Source organism: Vitis vinifera, chromosome 6 (assembly GCF_030704535.1).
Source record: "Vitis vinifera cultivar Pinot Noir 40024 chromosome 6, ASM3070453v1".
NCBI classification, from domain to species: domain Eukaryota; kingdom Viridiplantae; phylum Streptophyta; class Magnoliopsida; order Vitales; family Vitaceae; genus Vitis; species Vitis vinifera.
In genome coordinates this window covers 1,554,008-1,572,104 of record NC_081810.1, presented here as the reverse complement: position 1 = coordinate 1,572,104, position 18,097 = coordinate 1,554,008, and the positions used below count along the sequence as shown (strand labels likewise).

The window sequence follows — 18,097 nt, the reverse complement described above, 5'->3', positions numbered from 1 at the left end:
TGCATTGGTTATAGTTTTCTTCCCAAAACACTAATGGATTCAAGGTGGCCTCTTCATTCTTCTGAAAATAAACACCTTGCTCGAGAAACCAGAGACTTTGATCTCAACATTGCTGAAAATGAACCTCTAGATATGAGTCTAGGGTTCAATGCAACTGCTAATGCGCAATCTCATTCGAATTCTCCACAAGTCCCCATTTTAACAACTCAAAATCACTATCAAAATGTTGATGCCTCTTATTCACAGGTATACTTCTCTAACTTTTTTCCTGAAGCCCCTAGATATATGGTTCAAGAATCATTTGGATCAATGCTTGAGTCTTGAAGTTGTTTACATGATGATCAAGGGTTCATTTTAATTGTTAGATATTTGCTACCTTCTTGGAATTGCTTTCAAGATCATGCTATTTTCTTTTTGATCCAAATCTATGCTACTTATGCCTCTAAGTAAAGTGTATTCATGAAAATCAATTTAGACTATTAAAATAAATGTAATTTTGCTTGAAAACCGCAAAAAAAAAAAAGAAAGACAATAATTCATCCACATCTTTGAGGAAATTGTTAGCAGATAGAGTAGTCAAATGTAAATCAATTTATTACTAATGTGTGGAGTTACATAGAAAGAATCCCAATTATTGATACATTCAATAGCCAAGACCCCTAACTAGTATTTTTTTTTTTCTTACTTCTTTCCCCTACTTTCCATCAGCAGGCAACAAACAATTTTCCCAGTTCTTCCTTGCTCATTCCTGGTTACTATGACTGCCTGAACCAGTGCTTCATTCCCTCTGCAACTGCAGTGTCACCGCCGCCAGTGAACAACTATTCAGTGTTTGGCAACCCTCTGAGAGGTCGTCAACTCGAGCCAGGCAGTTTAGGTCAGGATTATTATGAATGGCAAGTCATGCAAGTCAATAACTCTTCAATCCCAATTAGACGGTGTGCAAACTGCCACACAACTGATACACCAATGTGGCGGCGAGGGCCTGGAGGTCCAAAGGTAGATCTCTTACAACATGAATATGTGCTGAATAAGTAGATAGGAACATCTTTTTAACTGTACTTTCTCTTTTCAATTCCTTCTTGCTATTTTCAGTCACTTTGCAATGCTTGTGGAATCAAGGACAGAAAGGAAAGAGAGAGAAAGAGAGCTGAAGAATCTGTCAATCAGAAGAGAAGCTAATGGGGGATTAGGAACTAGAAAAATCTTCCAAAGAAGCCAAGATGTCCTATATATGTTTTGATGATTGCTGCCTAATGGGCTCCTTTTTTTTTTTTTTTTTTAATTTTTTTTTTATCACCATTGAAAGATGTTGAGATTTGTAGCATTGTGGTCTTTCAAATTTTGGAACATTTGCTGAGTATTTGTCTTGCCAAAATGACAATCATTTTATGGGGACTTCTAGATCTGCAGCTCTATTTGCACTGCTTGTTGTCTAAGCTTCTCTCATGTGTTGGTAAGGCAATGAAATAGTAGCTTTAATTTGGATGGAGGGGTTTGGAGGAAGTGAAAGAAATTGATCACTTGAACTCATTTCAATTAATTTTGTTGGTGTTTTTTAAAATTGTCATTTCTTCTAGAAAAAGAGCAAAATTTTTGAAAAATTTGGAATTCATTCAAACAAAATATGGGTCCCACTCACATTTTGATTTTTTTCCTACTAAATGGGTTGGCAATTGCTATTACAAATTAACTATGAAATCATCATATTGGATGAGTAATAAGTTGTACATTAGTTCCACAATTGGTGTTTTTATAATTGAAATAAAGTTATATCCTTAAAAACAACCTTTTTTTCCTTTACGAAACCAAACAAGGGACAACGAGACATAATTAGATAGTGAGTCATAATTATTTTCTTACTATAATGACTTTATATAATTTTTTAGGCCATAAATTAGAGAAAAATATTCATAGAGGTTTTGGCATTTAAGATCATCCTATTAAAGATGTATAGCATCCAATTTAATTGCCTAGGGGTCTCATATGGGAAACACTATAGTGTTCCCATCTAATGGATTATAAATATCACTTCTAGCTCCCTATCTTGACACATAATTGATACAAAAGTTTGCTAAAGCATTTCTATGTGTTTATGTTACATGTGCATAACTTGGTTGTTAGATGGTTGATTATCCTTGTTATGGGAAGTAATTTTTTTCCTTTAATAAGGGCAAATATTGCATACCATTTTATGTCTAGATCTTATAATCAATCTATTTATAGTGCACTTAGGTGATCTATTTAAGATTGTACGTAGTAGTCACTTCCTAATCGAAGTAATGATTTGTCTTGATCTTTAGGATGTGGTTTCCATGATGAGTACACTAGTGCGCATGTGTAAACCCTCCATTTTGTCTTCTTCGCATATAATGGCCAAGTCTACCTTAATTCATCATTTGCTACCTCATAGTATATTTAAGGTCCTCTTTTGAGTCTTCATTTGGTGGTCCATTGTAACTCGTTTGATCACTATCTTTGGATTTTCTTTTGAGATATCTTAGAGGACTTATAGGGTTCCTTTTTGCAATTTGTTAACGACCTTTGACATTTTAAGATTTTGTTTGATTGAGTCCTTTTTAGTGCATTACGATTTTACTTTGTTTTCTATATCATACTTTTAGGTTTAGTTGAGATTGAATCGATTTCGTTTTTCATTTTTTTATCATGTGTAGGCTACTTCGACATTTGATTGCATGTGATATATATTCATAAAGTTTTCTTTTGCTTTTAATCACAAAGTTTACTTTTAATTTTAATTTATATAAAATTTATTTTTGATTATATTAAATTTACTTTTAATTTTAAATTTACATAAATTTTACTCTTGATTACACAAAATTTAATTTTCAATTATATAAAATCTACTTTCAATTAAAAAACAAAAAACAAAAAAAAAAAAACTCAAAGTGGAATTTCATCACACCAAGTGGGAGTTTCTGTAGGCGTGTCTCAAGAATATATGAAAACATGTATTCGGTGAAGCTTTTTTGGAGAAGTCTCTAGAAGGGATGATTCGGTGTGAAGAACACGTGAACATGGGAACATGCACACCACGCCTGAGAATGAGTGACAGCTGGAGTTCCAGTGACTTCTGATGCTGGTATAAAACGGAGCCACAACACCGACAGCAGGACTTTTGGGCGTTTTCTTGAGGAAAGCAAATTCTGCATTGAAAAAGGCAAGTTCATAACTGCCGGTGTAGTTCACCACCGTTGAAGTTTGCTGGTTCGTCTATGGAGTTCTTCATTGCCGAAGTAGTTCACTACTGTTGAAGCTTGCTGGTTCGTCAGTGGAGTTCATCACTGCCGGAGTAGTTCGCCACCGTTGAAGCTCGCTGGTTCGTTTATAGAGAGTCATCACCGCCATTAGAATTCATCGTCATCGGAGAGCAATATTCATCACAGCCATTAGAGTTCATTGTCATCGGAAAGCAATATTCATCACAGCCATTGCAGTCCACCGACAGTGAGAAAGGATCATCAGACACCCATTTTTGGACCTTCAGGATCTTCATATTCAAGTATGGAATCACCATTTTCCATTGGATATCCATTTTTCTGAGAGAACAAGAGATCACACCTTCATCACGATTCTTTTCTGGCGAGATTTTTCTGCCATTCCAGATCAGCGCTCACCAGTCTTTATCCTTATCTTGTCTTCAACTGGAGGGATCATCATACACCTCCATTGTCAAGTTTAAATTTGACATCAACACCACTACCAGAGAGGGATCACTTCGTTATCGGCTTCATTATCTCCTTCATCTCCACCATATTCGTGATCGCGCACAGTTCCGGAAGAAGAGATGAGGATCTCTTCATCGTTTTCACCTTCTATATCTCACTACAACAGCACATCGACTTCATTCTGATGTCGGTACCAGTGCGCACTGTCGTTCTCTATCAGCGCGCATCAACCATTTTCCAATATTAGATCAACTCGAGTTCACCAGCATCTTCCTAAGCCAAGCGAGACCATCTGAATCTGCAACTATTCAACAGCCTCTCATTTCGTCACTAGACCAAATCACCAGTTTCTGCAGTGCATCCACGCTCCCGCATCTCCACTTCCAGGTTAGCTGATTTTTTTTTTTTTTTTTGGTTTGAGTTAGTTAACACTGTAAACAAAAAGTGGAAGATATCTATTAGTGTCATTTAGTTTTTGAATTTTAAAAGCAAATGAATAAGGATCGGAGGAATTGCACAGTCGGTTTACACATGTCCATATGAGTGTTAATAGAATTTTCATTTGAATGATAATAATAATAATAATAATAATAATAATAAACCAATATATGATTGGAAATATGCATACCGACATGAAGATCTTTAGAAAGTCTTTGATGAAATGTGTTCGGACATTTGGAATAAAAATAGGAAGAAATGAAGGATGCATAGCTGTGTTCATAAGAATGTGAGTTTGTGTTTGTGTTTATTAAATTTAAAAATAAAATAAAAAATCAATGGGAATTGGAAATCTAATCGCCGGTGTTGTGATGTTGAATAAAGAAAAAAAAAGAAAAAGAAAAAAAAAACTCAAAAGGAAAATCAATGTGGCTAGCATGGAAAGATGTTAATGGCTTTAATGTGCCTCTATAATCCCATATTTAATAATCGTGAGTTGTTTCTTTTGCATTGAGGATTGTTAAAATAAGCAAGAATATTATTTCTACAAAAAATATTATTTGTAACTATTTCAATCAAGATACTTGCTGGGGGTATTAGTTATTTCTCTCCTTGAATAGATTGGAATGAAATGTTGAATATATTAATCGTTTCGCCTCTTTGCCAATAAATTAGAATTCTCGTGTAGAATGATAAGATCTATAAGAATACAACGACGAGCATATATGATTCGATTAAGTTTTGAATAAGCAAGAATCCTACCATGGAAGAGTAATGATGGTCGTCATGAAGTTGTGATAGTGTAGTTTAGTTCAAAATTTTGACTCTATAAAAGCTATGCAAGAATGAGACTCAATGGAGTTTGATTAGTTGAATTTAAAAATCAATAGGGGAGAATGAAAGATAATGCATTTTGGTAATGTGGAGTTGTGTTAGTGCTTGAAATGAATAAAATAAAACCAATAAATGAGTATATACAGGAAAGTATGGCCGGTCATATAAATCATGTTAGTGGCCTTTAATATTAATGGTTGCATTGTCTGCATTGTTTGAATTTTTTTTTCATGTAAACCATGTTAGTGGTCTTTGATATTAATGGTTGTACTGTTGAATTCTTTTAATTAACAAATGAATGTAAGATCACATAACCGGGCATGTAAAAGATGTAATTGGATGTATACTTATTTCTTTCTTTTTTATCAATGAACTAATAAAGGAAATGTTGGCAGCTGATTATAGTGTGTTAGTGAAAATTATTTATTGTTGGATTAAATAAAATTAAGATTTCATGTAAGGTTCATGGGGTTTAAAGACTTTTTTTTCTTAATCTTTGCTTCTACATCTTCATCAATTTCTTCTCTTATTTTTGCATTATTTAGATTTGAAACTTTGCCATGCTTAGGGTGTGGATGTTTATATTACATATTGTTGATCAATTGATGATAATAATATATTGATTCCATGTTGATGTGTGTTGTGAAATAATTTTAGATTTAGTTTAATTCTGTTTTATAATTCACATATTATAAGTCTTTTTTATAATTCACACATACATACTTACAATTTTTCTTGATGATCCGAGATTGAGATTCTATATGTGTTAATGTTTAAAAAAAAATTGTTTTTAATCTCTTTCATAACTAAATCAATCCTTTAACTTTTGTTTAAAATTAATCTTAATTCCTTTAAGTAATAAAATCTTAATTTTCTAAAAAAGACAAATGCATACCTATTTCGTTCATAATGAAACTTTTAAAATGAATTTTGGTTTTCAATATACACAAATTAAATTCCATTACTGCAATTAATGGAGTCTTTATGGATGAATTCGTGGAAATTAAAATAGGATTTAATAGATCACTACATACAAAGTTTTCCAAAATTTGGTTTTCTATTGATACTGTTGATGGTTCATTGTACCTTTGAACTTGTAAATTAAAATATGACCATTTAGAAAATCCTTAAAAATTTTCTAATTATTCCATGATGTTTTAGACTTCTTGAATTTGATTTTAGAAATTTTTTTAGTCAAAAATAATTTTCTAATTAGAAGATATATATCAATCTTTCAGTATGTTTAATTTTCACTCAATTTTTTACACTCAATCTTGTTTCGAAAAATTAAATTATTAAACAACCTCTTTAATTTCTTTGTACATTTTTCTTTTAATCTAGATTTCTTAAATTCAATTTTTGAAACATAAAATATTAAGAAATGATCATTGAAAGGAGAGATATGATTCTTTCTTCTTACACCCACTGCACAAGTACTCTTCTAAAGCTGAGAGATGTTAATTTAATTTTAAACATGCTATGTACATGATCTTGACCTATGATTATTTTTCATATAAAGTAGACCTACTAAATGAGTTGTATGATTTTTTTTTTAGGATTTTAGGACATCTCTAAGTTAATTAAAAATTTAATTCTTACAAGCTATGGAAAATTGCTCTGTTCTGGACCTATCATGCTTCATATGAAATCTGGTACTAAATGAGACCCAGTTAATTAATTTTACGCCTATAATATGTGTTCAAATCAAACTATGTAAGAGCATCTTAAAGTGATGACAACTATGATCTGCGAAAGCTAGAGATAACCTCACTGATGAGCAACAGGTTTAAGTTGGCATTCATTTCTACCCAACTCATGAGAGCACTTAAAAAACCAATATGATACATAATGAGAACATTAAGACATTAATGACTTGTCGTGTTATTGGAACTTGAAGTTGCGTGCTTAGAGGGTACTAAGGCTTATAGTTCCACCTATACAACAGAGGAAAGCTGGCACAAGGGACTTGGATTTAGGCACAATAAATTCAAAAAAGCTACCTAAAAGGGAAAGAATAAATTGAATAATTGACCTGAGTCTGATAAGACTAAAAACACCAAGTGCAACTAAGGCAAGTGCAGTAGAAAGAAAGACAAAGTTGACAAAGCTGGCAATGCTATAATTGTGACTGCATTAAGCTAAATAAGGTTATCTTCAATAGATTCTTACTATGTTTCTTGTCATGTAATGGTTGCTCATTCATCTCTTGATTAGATTGGGGATTCAAGACCAACTAAACATGTAGCAAAGGATTGGTCCAATTCTTTGGAGTACCAACGAGTACCAATTGGGATGGAACAAATTTTTAGAGGAAATGGAATTGGCATACCAGTGTTGAGCATTGATATCCACTAGTTGCGCCGATGTGGAGATCACACTTTATTATTCCAAGATGTCCTACTTGCTCTTTATATTTGATGAACCTTCCTATTAGTTGTTGCATTACTTAGATTAGCCTTTAAATTCACTTTTGAACATGATAGTGTTAGGCTATTTCTAGGAATAAATTTTTATGGCAATGGCCATTTGGTGTATAATTTGATTGTTTTAAATATTTATTATTCAAATAAAGATGATTAAACTTCCTTTGACTTCTACTATGGATTATATGAAATAGTATGCTAGGCTTGGTAATATTAGGTAAGATAATGAATATGTTAGTTATACAAGGCCTTTTAGATCAACTCAATGAAACTAACTCTCCCTTTTGAGCATTGTTTAACAACAAAGTCAATAAGGAAGCCTTTTGGAAAAGCTACAAAAGCATCGTTTTCTTTATAGCTAGTATACTCAAGGATATGTGCCCAATAAATGTGAGAGTAAGACGTGATGTCTACTACTTCATCACATTTATAGATGACTATACAAGCAATGGTTGTGTTGATTTGATCTCCCATAAATCAAAATCATTAGATTCTTTCAAACATTTTATGATTACGATCAAGAATTACAAAAGAAACTGTTAAAAAATTTAAGACAAGTCATTATTAGGATAGAACCCTTAAAAACATGAAACGATATAACGTATTTGGACTTAGTATTTATTTAATAAGATTCTAGTTACCCGTTTTTATCTATCATATTCTATGTATTATACCTTATGAGCATTTTAGTCTAACATCTTTTATATTATACATGACTTGAGTGCATTATGATTTATACGAGAAATTCAAGTCATGGGTGATTACTACCAAAAAGTGTTATTTTGTAGACCTAATTATAATGGTTTTAAGCACCTTTGAGTAGTAATCATATTCATTTAACCCAATTAATTCATTAAGGTCCTTAGTAATTGGTTTTAACCATTTTATGGCAAGTTTACATGTTTTTATCAGCTTATGAATCAATTCAAGCATGCCAAATGATGGAGGAGCTACTTGGACAAGTCATGGCAAAGCTTTTGGAAGCTCAAATTCATGAAGAAACCAAGCTTTGGAGCTCCATAGCCCTTTGCCAAAGTCGTTCAAAGTATGCAAGGAAAGAGCACTGGAGAAAGGAAAAACAGAGTGAAGAAAACAGAGGACAGCAGCTGCAGTCTTCTTGTGCACTTTTGGAGCACTTCCCGAAGTCCATTTTCTACATTCTATATACCATTTCAAAGCTTAGGAAGTCAAGAATCCAATGCTTCAAGCGGTGTGCGATTCGGAGTTGAAACGAAGAAGTTACAGCCACTGCAAGTCAATCACTCTAAAGTGTTGCGGAATCAGCCTTTTGTTGCGAGAATTTCGCAGCCTTTTTGCACAGTGTTGTGGATTTCCTTCTGAAGGTGCCCGATATATGCCGCAAGCTGGAAGCTGAGAACCTCAAGGTGGAAGCCAACTTCGCAGCCCTACGAGAATAGCTTGATGTTGCGAAGTGATTTCGCAGCCCTCTTGGGTGTCTGCGAAATCTCGCAGACACCATTTTCACCTGCGAAATGGTCCTTAATGCTTCTCGATATTTGCCACCAACTCTTTTGGATATTTTTCTTCAGATATTTTTGTATAAATTTCCATTTTCTCCTTGTATTCAGCCACTCATGTAATTCCTTAGCTAGGAAGTATCCAAGGAAGGGTAAATTACCTTCCTATATAAACTCTCTTGCATCCACTGTAAGGGAGATCATATATGTAATATCGATCAATATATAGAATATACAGAGCCTTGCTCTGTTTTTCCTTCATTTTCATTTTCATTTTCTTGCTAGCCAAACATTCTCTGAGGATTTTTCCTTAGAAGATGAGAGGCTAAGCTTTTTGTCTCTTGGAGTGAGGAAAGCCGGGTAAGTTTCCAAATGCATAAATTGGAAGTTTTGTTGTTTTAGTTTTTAATGAAGAGAAAGTGTGACCCGTTAATGGTTTTTATCTTTTTAGTTACCTTAAAACGCCTTTAATTCACCTGGGCCAACACTTGGTAAGGCAAGTGATCTCCGTCCATGGAGATGCACTAGTTTACCCCTTGCGAGCCTCTAGGAGGTGACTTGAAGGTAGGATTTTCTAGAATAGCCAACACTTGGTAAGCTTTTGGACTCCAAGGAGACATCCATTAGTTATCTCTTGCGAACTTTTGACGGGTAATCCAAGGTTAAAGATCACCTTGAATGGCAAGTGCTAGGTGAGAGGTATGAGCCATTGCAAGGTGCATCAGTGAGAGGGATTTAGTGTTTGAACCCATTAAAGGGAAGCATCTGTACAACACCGGTTGGAGAAGGAACTATATGTTAATTCTCTAATGCGAGGAAAAGAAACAAGTGACCGGAACTCTCCTTTTTGTATGAGGAATCTGAGCCTAGTGATCTGAACTCCAAGAAACATTTTTCTTTATAAGTAAAATCAGTTACTATTTTTGGTTAGTTTAAAACCAAACTTTTTTTCATTCAAACATCTTTATATTTTCTTTTAAAGCTAACCTTGAAATGAAAAGGCACCAATTCAGCTTTGAATTAATGTCATTTGTGAAGTGAAAACCCATCCCAGTGAACGATCCTAGAGCCACTATGCTATAGTAGCTTTGTCTTTGCTACCCTAGTATATGGTGTAATAGGTTATAAATTTTGTTGATTACTCCCTCAATCAAGGAGCACCAGCTGCACACGAATCAAATGGCGCCGTTGCCGGGGATCGAACCTCAAATCAAATGGTGTTGTTGCCACTGCCACTGCTAGGGACGAATCAAATGGCGCCGCTGCCGGGGATTGAACCCCGAATCAGATGGTGCCATTGCCACTTCCGCTGCTAGGGACGAATCAATGGGTTCCTTTCAAATAGATGATTAGTTCACAAGAAGTTCATAAACTTAGGCAATCCATTTGAGATTGTAGTGCATTACTTCCTAATGAGAAAGATGATTGGTCTTGGTTATTGGAATGGAGTTCTCATGGTAAGTGCACTAATATGCATACACATTGGATAAGACCTATGATGAATCATGATGTAAGGCTATTGGAAGGGTAGTCATGACCCCACCAAGTTGTTATATTTTATGGTCTCTCAACCTTGAGAGAATATTGAGCTTATGTCAAAGATTGTAGTGGTTTTGACCTATGGGTGAAATCCTAAGGTGGTCATATATTCATTATGGATTAGGTCACACTATTGATGGAAGTCACTAGCAACAAATATTGTTAATAGAGGTACCATGATATCTCATAGAGATTGAAATAGTATATCCCCTTAGGTGAGATAGTGTACCCCTTAGTTGGTACCAACAAAGTTTGTTCAAGAAATCTATGGTCGTAGTAGTACCCTAACTAGAAAATGACATATATTCTTTGTAAGCTAGGATATATCATTTGATTACACAATAGGAGGGTCTGAGACTCAAGGATTATAGAAATAATCTTGAGGGGTTGATAGCATTCACTTGGTTAAATTATAAACACTAGTTTATAGAGAGTCTGCATATAATGGATAGTAGGTCAGGAACTTGAGTGTTTTTATCTCATTATAATTACATAAAATAATGGAGTGTAGTTAAACTTTTATAGTGGGATATTGAGTCAACTCTAAAATTGGATTATGAGAAAGCTAGTATTTGTCTATAAGTCCTAGCTAGTGATCCCTACTCAAGTTCGTATTCCTTAATGGCACGATATATGAGGATTGATTGAGTTTTTTATTCACTTGTGTACATAAGGGTAATTTGGTAAATACGCATGATTACACAATAACTTGTGAATGGTTTTTTTTTTACTAAACTAATTGATTAACTAGAGTCTAATAGAGTTAATTAATCAATTAAGACACATGTGGGCTAATTTAAGTAACTCAAGCTTAGAATAGGTTCAAGTCATTTAAGTTCATTAGAAACCTATAAATACCCCACTTAGGGGTTAGGGTCTCAATTCTACTTCTTGTTCAATTTAGAGAAAAAGAGAACTCTAACCACCACCCTTGTGAGATCTCCAATATCTTAGAGTTAAGATTTAAGGAGAGAGTTATTAGGCCAGAAGGTTAGTGGGTTTGTGAGATCTGTGAGTTCATGAGATCTATGAGTTTTACACAGTATACTGCGTTTTAGACATTCTCCACCGATAGGAATTGATTTGAGAACATCCAAATTTGAAGTAAAGCACTAACCTTTAGGTATACCCAAAGGGAAAGTCTAGACTATGAGGAAACTTCTTTTACCGATTGTGAAATTGCATCATTCTAATCATTAATACAATTGGATTTGGAATAATACCAAATGGATGTTAAAACTACATTTTCTCAATGGAGAACTAGATGAAGAAAATTTATATGGATCAACTTATTGGTTTCTTCATGAGTAAACAAGAGCACAAAGTCTTCAAAAATCTATTTATGGCCTAAAACAATCATCTATGAAGTGATATATTAGATTTCATCAAGCCATTGTCCCAAATATGTTTATGATGGTCGAAGAAGACCATTATGTGCATGTTAAACAGTCTAAGGATAGATTCCTCCTCCTATCTTTGTATGTTAATGACATTTTATTGATTGGAAATAACAAGGAGATGATTATCGCCACCCTAAGATGGTTCTCCTCCACTTTTGAGATGGACATGAGAGAAGCAAATTATGTACTCGAAGTGAAGATCTTGAGGAATTGTTCAAGAAGACTTCTTAGTTTGTCTGAAAAGACTTACATTAAGAAGATTCTTCAATAGCTCCAAATGTAATGTTGCAAACCCATTCACACTCTTGTTGAGAAAGGGAAGACCTTAAGTTTGAATTAGCATCCTACAACTCTAGAAGAAAAAGAGAAAAAAAAATGGCTTGTTTTCTGCTATATTTATATATATATATATATATATATTGTTGGTTAAAAATAAAGTGTAAGAAGAGTTACACTTTTGAAAAATAACTTTTGAAAATAAAGTGTAAGAAGGGTTACACTTTTAATGTGTGAATTAAACACATGATTAAGTTTTGAAATGTTACAAAACTTGAAAGGTTAAGGAAGACAATGAGTCTTCTCATCTTTGTAACTTTATAAAACTTAAAAGGTTAAGTGTAAGAGAGTTACACATTTGAGATTAAATCATGTTTAATGTGTGAATTAAACATATGATTTAATTTTTGAATGTTACAAAGATGAAGAGATTAAGGAAGACAATGGGTTTTTTCTCATCCTTGTAACCATTTTTCAACCCTAAGAGTGCTATATATGACTTTTCTTCTTTTTGAAATCTTATGCAGAAAAGTGAAAAGGCTTGATCAATCTCAAGACTATTTCCATTAGTTCCCTAAAGATTTCTAGTGGTTGGAGGAAATAGAGTCTTTGGACAAAGTTCCAAGAACTTATTTGAGCATTTCTTGTGTTCTTCTTCTTCTTGTTCTTATTTTGTAACTTTGAGAGTTTTATTGTATCAAGAGAGTGTTTGAGAGTGTTTCTTTTCTCCATTGTATCCAATTTTTAACATCATTTTCCCTATGCTAGCCCAATTGGAAACTTGATGTACGTTATGCATACACATCCTAATATCTATTACACGATTGAGTTACTATGTTCTAGTCAAATCCAGACCTCACTCATTTGAAAGCAATAAAGGGGATACTTCAATACCTTAAAGGCATACTAGATTATGCGCTCTATTATCAAGGATTTGATTTGCGCTTAGCTTGTTATAGCGATGTTGATTGGGATATCAACTTAAATAAGTGCAAGTCAATATTTAGTTGATGGCATCATGTCTTGGAAGAGTGAAAAGCAATCATTTATAGCATTATCCACCATGGAGTCGTAGTATATTAATTACTTGTTCACCATTGTTTAGGAAGGTGTTTGGTTGAGGAGGCTATTTCATGAGATTGGTAGTGTTGCATGGGCTTCTAAGCCAATTATCATATATTGTAATAGCTTTATGGCTTTAGCCTACTCAAGGATCCCAAGTATCATGGTTGAACCAAAGGCATTAATATTAGATATCATGTTATACAAGATATGAATGCATAGCAGAAAGTGATCCTAGAGCACATATCTACGGGTCACGTGGTTGTGAATCCCTTGACCAAGTTGATACTCTTGAGATATTTATCAAACTTACGTTAAAGAGTATAGGACTACACGATTGTAATTTCATATTGTATTATTCAATTAAGCATCATCCATTTATTTCTTTTTTGATGTTGTCAGATTGAAACAAAATTATTTATTTGATTGACACACACATAACTTGAACATACAATTTGTACCATAGCTGAAAAGGTATGTCAATAGGCAAAGATTGGCTCACTCACATGAGCGATCACCCTTGGTGCTATGGAAAGCAAGCAAAGATGAGCTACAATTCAGGAGCCAACTCACCATTCAAATACCATAGTTGCTTTTTAAAATGTATGTTTTTTTTTCCGGTATTCTTCTCTATCCCCTCTTTGAACTTATGTTTATCTAATCACTTTATTCTTCTTAGATTTTAAGTGCATAATCCAAGTTGATGCAAGATATTTACAGTTCTCCCCATCTACATCAAACAAATGATTTGCAAGAACCCATAGATGATATAATCTTAAATTAATAAGATGTACAGAAAAGAGCTGGCAGGACTTCCCAGTCAATTCTAATCAACAAAAATGCTGCCAATATCTCAATCCATATAATTACAACAGCTTACAGTAATAGATATGAACAAGCTCACAATAATAGTACATACGAACATTAAACCGAAATGAACACTTAGTCATACTCTCATTTACCTTACTCTTTGTTGCGAGAAGACCGATCCTTCCTATGACCACCAAGAATACGAGAGATCTGCAGGCCTCTGCTGAACGCTTGGTTGAATAGCATTCGGGTTTGGAACTCTGAAACAAAGGGAAACCATGCCAGAAATGCAACTGGGGTGAATAGAAGCAAGCCCATGATGATCTCATACCCACGAGCAAGTGTTCGAACCGATGCCCAGAACCCAGCTCGCTCAACAACAGGCTTGCAGGCTTGTGCAATCTGAAAACCAAGAAGAAAATTTTAAGCCTATAGAGGCTGAACCAGAAGCCATACAAGAAATAATCTCGAGTCTGAGCAATCTAGTCTCCATGGGTATTCCAGCTATGGTACAACAAATGGCTTGAAATAAAGAATTGGAAGCAGCTAACAAGCTTGCAACATTTGGGGTGCTGCTTTTGGTTTGCAGGAATATTAAAGGAAATAAAAGATGGGAATTAAGGTGAATCATGCTACCATGTAAAAGATAGGAATCAATACCCCAATGAGAATGGTATTTGATTGCTATAACAATAATTTTTTTTATTCATAGTTCCATTTTCATTTTGTATTCCGATATTTCAAACAAGACCTTAGTTTCACCAATTTTCAGGGGAAAGAGTGTGATGAGGAATTCCATGACAGATGATTCAAAATCACTTGCTACAGTGATGAGGAATCCTATAATGGGACTAACTAGTAGTGGATCCAGCAACAACCTAGAATGTGGAGTAAGTTTGGTTCTGCTGTTTGAGAACCCATATGAGGCAGCTTAGTCCGGTGCGCTAAACTAAGAAACAGATTACAACATGGCTTCCAGACAAATATGGTAACAATACAATAAGAGATGAATTACTGACCAGAAGTAATCCCCAACCAGTCGGCATGAACGCAAGAATGCAGACTATGATGTCCTGTAAGGTCATATGGGGGAGCGCAATCAGAGTGACCAGAATGGAGACAAATGTCAGGAAGATCAATCCTTTAATTAGCCGGAACATGAGTTGGAAATTGGCACTGAATTTTCGCCGTCCCACAGAAACAGTCTGAAGACCCAAACACACAGAAGTTAAAGAAAGCAGTCAGAAAATATTTTCAAACATTAAATATTCCTCTTTCTGAGAACATTCAATACTCAAAATCTGAAAATTAATGAGTCTCATCAAAGAAGCAAAATGTTATGTAAGACTGCTCCGCAATCATTTGGCCAGTGATGAAAAAATTCACAATATGCGAAAATATAGCAGGCTGGTTAAAAAAACCCTGGTTTACTGCATCAAGGAAAAATCAATATCACCCAAAAATTATCCTCCTCCACTTTCTATATTGGGATTCATCTTATTCTTGAAAATATCACAGAGCATTATTGCCAAGAGTCGGATAAAGAAATTCTCACAAAAGATATCAGAACACAAATCTCTGAGTTCTCCTAATTACTTGTGAACAACTGGAATTTAGAAATTAAAAACGTCATCCCATGGATATCTACAACCTAGATTTCTATCAGGACAAGAATACCATTGCTGCTTGGACTAAGGAAATTCTGAAAAGAAATGATTTTTGAACATATCAGTAAGAATTTTGCCACTCACCTTCATCACAAACAATATTATACAGATCACCAGCCATGATATGCCATAGACCTGTGACCCATGGAAGAGAAAGTTAAATACTTCAACATTTCAGGGGAAAAAATAGAAGGAAAAATCAAGTGACCTACAACCAAATGCATACCAGAAAACTTTTGGTATTCTTTGTGAGGTTCAGGTGATAAACAAGCCCATATTGATAGATGAAGAATCTTAACGATAACAATATCTCAGCAATGATACCACGCTTTCCAGAATGACGAAGATGTTCTTGCTCCTCCTCCCACCATGATTCCCAACTTTTTTCTGCAGTTACACCAATTCCCCCTCGGTTGCTTACCCACTTATTCCAATCAGTCCAATCATCAACAATCTTCTGCCACTCAAACCCAGAAGGATTGAAGAGGAAGGGAGCAAAAAGCCAGGTTCCCACCATGAACCACATTGATATAGTGATCAAGACATAAGCAACTGCACTTCTATAAGTATGTCCAAAAATTTGGTAAACAAGAAGCAGAATCATCAGCTCAATTCCCTTAACAAAATGACTACGAGAATAGAGCCTATAGTTTTCAGCAAACTTCGCATGGAACACCACGAATCCTCTACCTGTAGGTCTATATTTTGCACCTCCATGGAGTAATGTCCTTCCATAATAGTGGGTCTTTGTTCCAAGAGAAAATGTGAAAAATACTGGAGCCAATTGTAATTGCATCAGTATGAATTCACTTAATGCAGTTCGGAACCCCCTCTCCAAGCCAATTTCCATCAACATAGGCAGTGCCATTAAAAATCCAATTTGGACAAATGATTGAGAAGCAAGGGCCACTTGCAAAGGTTTATTGTCTCGAAATGCTGCTTGAGTGCTTAAACCTTCTTCAAGTCCACTAAGGACAAGATAAAGACGGCCATATAGGAATATATATACAGTGAGTACTGTTATCTGTTGCATAAAGGGTCAAAAAAATGTTCAGATAACTGTCAACTGAGTAAGACTTTAAATACCCACAAAGATAGGCTGGAAACCTGCAACATACCAGGGTACTGAAGTAAAAACCAATCGTTGTGAAATAACACGACAACATCCGGAAGAAGTCAAAACGGTGTCCAAGCCTGTAGATATCACGGCTTAATGTCTGTTCTCCATTGCCATTAGCTATCTTTGCCTCAAACATAGAAATCTGGTTAAGGCCCACATCCCGCCCTTTTCCAACTTGTATATATTCATGATGAGTGACATTGCCTTCACGAAGTGTGGAATTGAATCCTGCACTCATGGTCACACCACAAAAATCAGACTAAAGCTGAGATCACACATAAAATACAACATAAAAAGATTTAGAGACTTTGCCACATACCTGCAAATATGTCCTCACTTAAATTTATAATCTTGGATGCTTTACTGATTCCTCCTCTAGTCAGGTGAAACAGCCTATCAAACACATCTGGATGCCCATAGTGGAACCGAACCCTGGATAAGCACAAGCAACAAGGAAATATTTGGAAGTTGAGCACCATAAATATCAATAACCATCAATAAAAACACGCGAGAAAGATCACAAATGTTTTCATCCAGAGACAGCAATCCTCTAAGAGAAACAGGAAAAGTATTTTCAAAATTAGACTGGAATTTGATCCCATGGTACAAACAAATAACTTCAAAGCAAATTATGGATCTTACTTCAGAGGGTTGGCTAACAATCTCTGACCAATAGTCACAAAACTGGTCTCCTGATTTGACATGAACCATGCAAGAGAAGAAACACTGTACCAAATGATAAGAGAATATTAGCAATACCAAATAATAAAAAGCATAATTGCAATACAGTATGATAAAGCCAATAACAGTTTAGAGGCATCTACCTTCCAGTAAATATATGCTCCCTAAGTCCAAGAATTGTAGGGAATCTTACACCATCGTGCTTCGTGAGAAACTCTTGAAGCAAGTTCCTCATTTTTAAGGCTTCTTCCATGTAGTTGTCCTATAGTTATAGACACATCAACAATCTGACCACTAGGAGATTGATATTATCATGATACCAAGGCAGAAATAACCATCTTCATACCTGGTTCATATCTATTGCTTGCAAGCCTTCTCCACGAGTGAAAATAATAGCATGATTCTGATTTTCTGGTTTTCCCTCACCAAGGATAGCAGGTCCAGGAAGTTTTATTTTATAAATAATCTGCATGAAGTGATTCAGACAATCGTTATAAATCATTATGCAGTTGTAAATTGATAAACAGATCCTTAAAATTTCATATTATGAAAATTAGGATTTTCAATGCATCACAATAAGGTTTTAACTGCACAGAGAAAATAGATAATATTCTCATTCAACAAATGAATGCCTGTTTCAAGCTCAAGAATACACAATTTTGCACATTTAAGCTATGTCT

General features: G+C 34.7%; 2 protein-coding genes across 2 annotated transcripts in view; one reads left to right on the top strand and one right to left on the bottom strand.

Annotated features, from left to right (window-relative positions):
• Positions 1-33: 33 nt before the first annotated feature.
• Positions 34-1,266, top strand: LOC109122790 (GATA transcription factor 12-like). Its single transcript, XM_019220522.2, has 3 exons — positions 34-246; positions 712-999; positions 1,096-1,266. Exons 1-3 carry the CDS (start codon positions 34-36, stop codon positions 1,180-1,182), a joined length of 588 nt encoding a protein of 195 aa, XP_019076067.2. The 3' UTR covers positions 1,183-1,266.
• Positions 1,267-13,886: 12,620 nt separating this feature from the next.
• The window catches only part of LOC100265625 (callose synthase 3), a 38,282-nt gene continuing 34,071 nt past the window's right edge, over positions 13,887-18,097 (bottom strand). The window contains exons 35-43 of the mRNA XM_002283262.5: positions 17,764-17,883; positions 17,561-17,679; positions 17,379-17,462; positions 17,056-17,168; positions 16,735-16,964; positions 15,843-16,640; positions 15,701-15,751; positions 14,969-15,154; positions 13,887-14,351 (exon numbers count right to left, since the gene is read on the bottom strand). Coding sequence (XP_002283298.2) covers positions 14,103-14,351; positions 14,969-15,154; positions 15,701-15,751; positions 15,843-16,640; positions 16,735-16,964; positions 17,056-17,168; positions 17,379-17,462; positions 17,561-17,679; positions 17,764-17,883 — 1,950 coding nt within the window. The 3' untranslated portion in view covers positions 13,887-14,102. The remainder of the gene's footprint in view (positions 14,352-14,968; positions 15,155-15,700; positions 15,752-15,842; positions 16,641-16,734; positions 16,965-17,055; positions 17,169-17,378; positions 17,463-17,560; positions 17,680-17,763; positions 17,884-18,097) is intronic.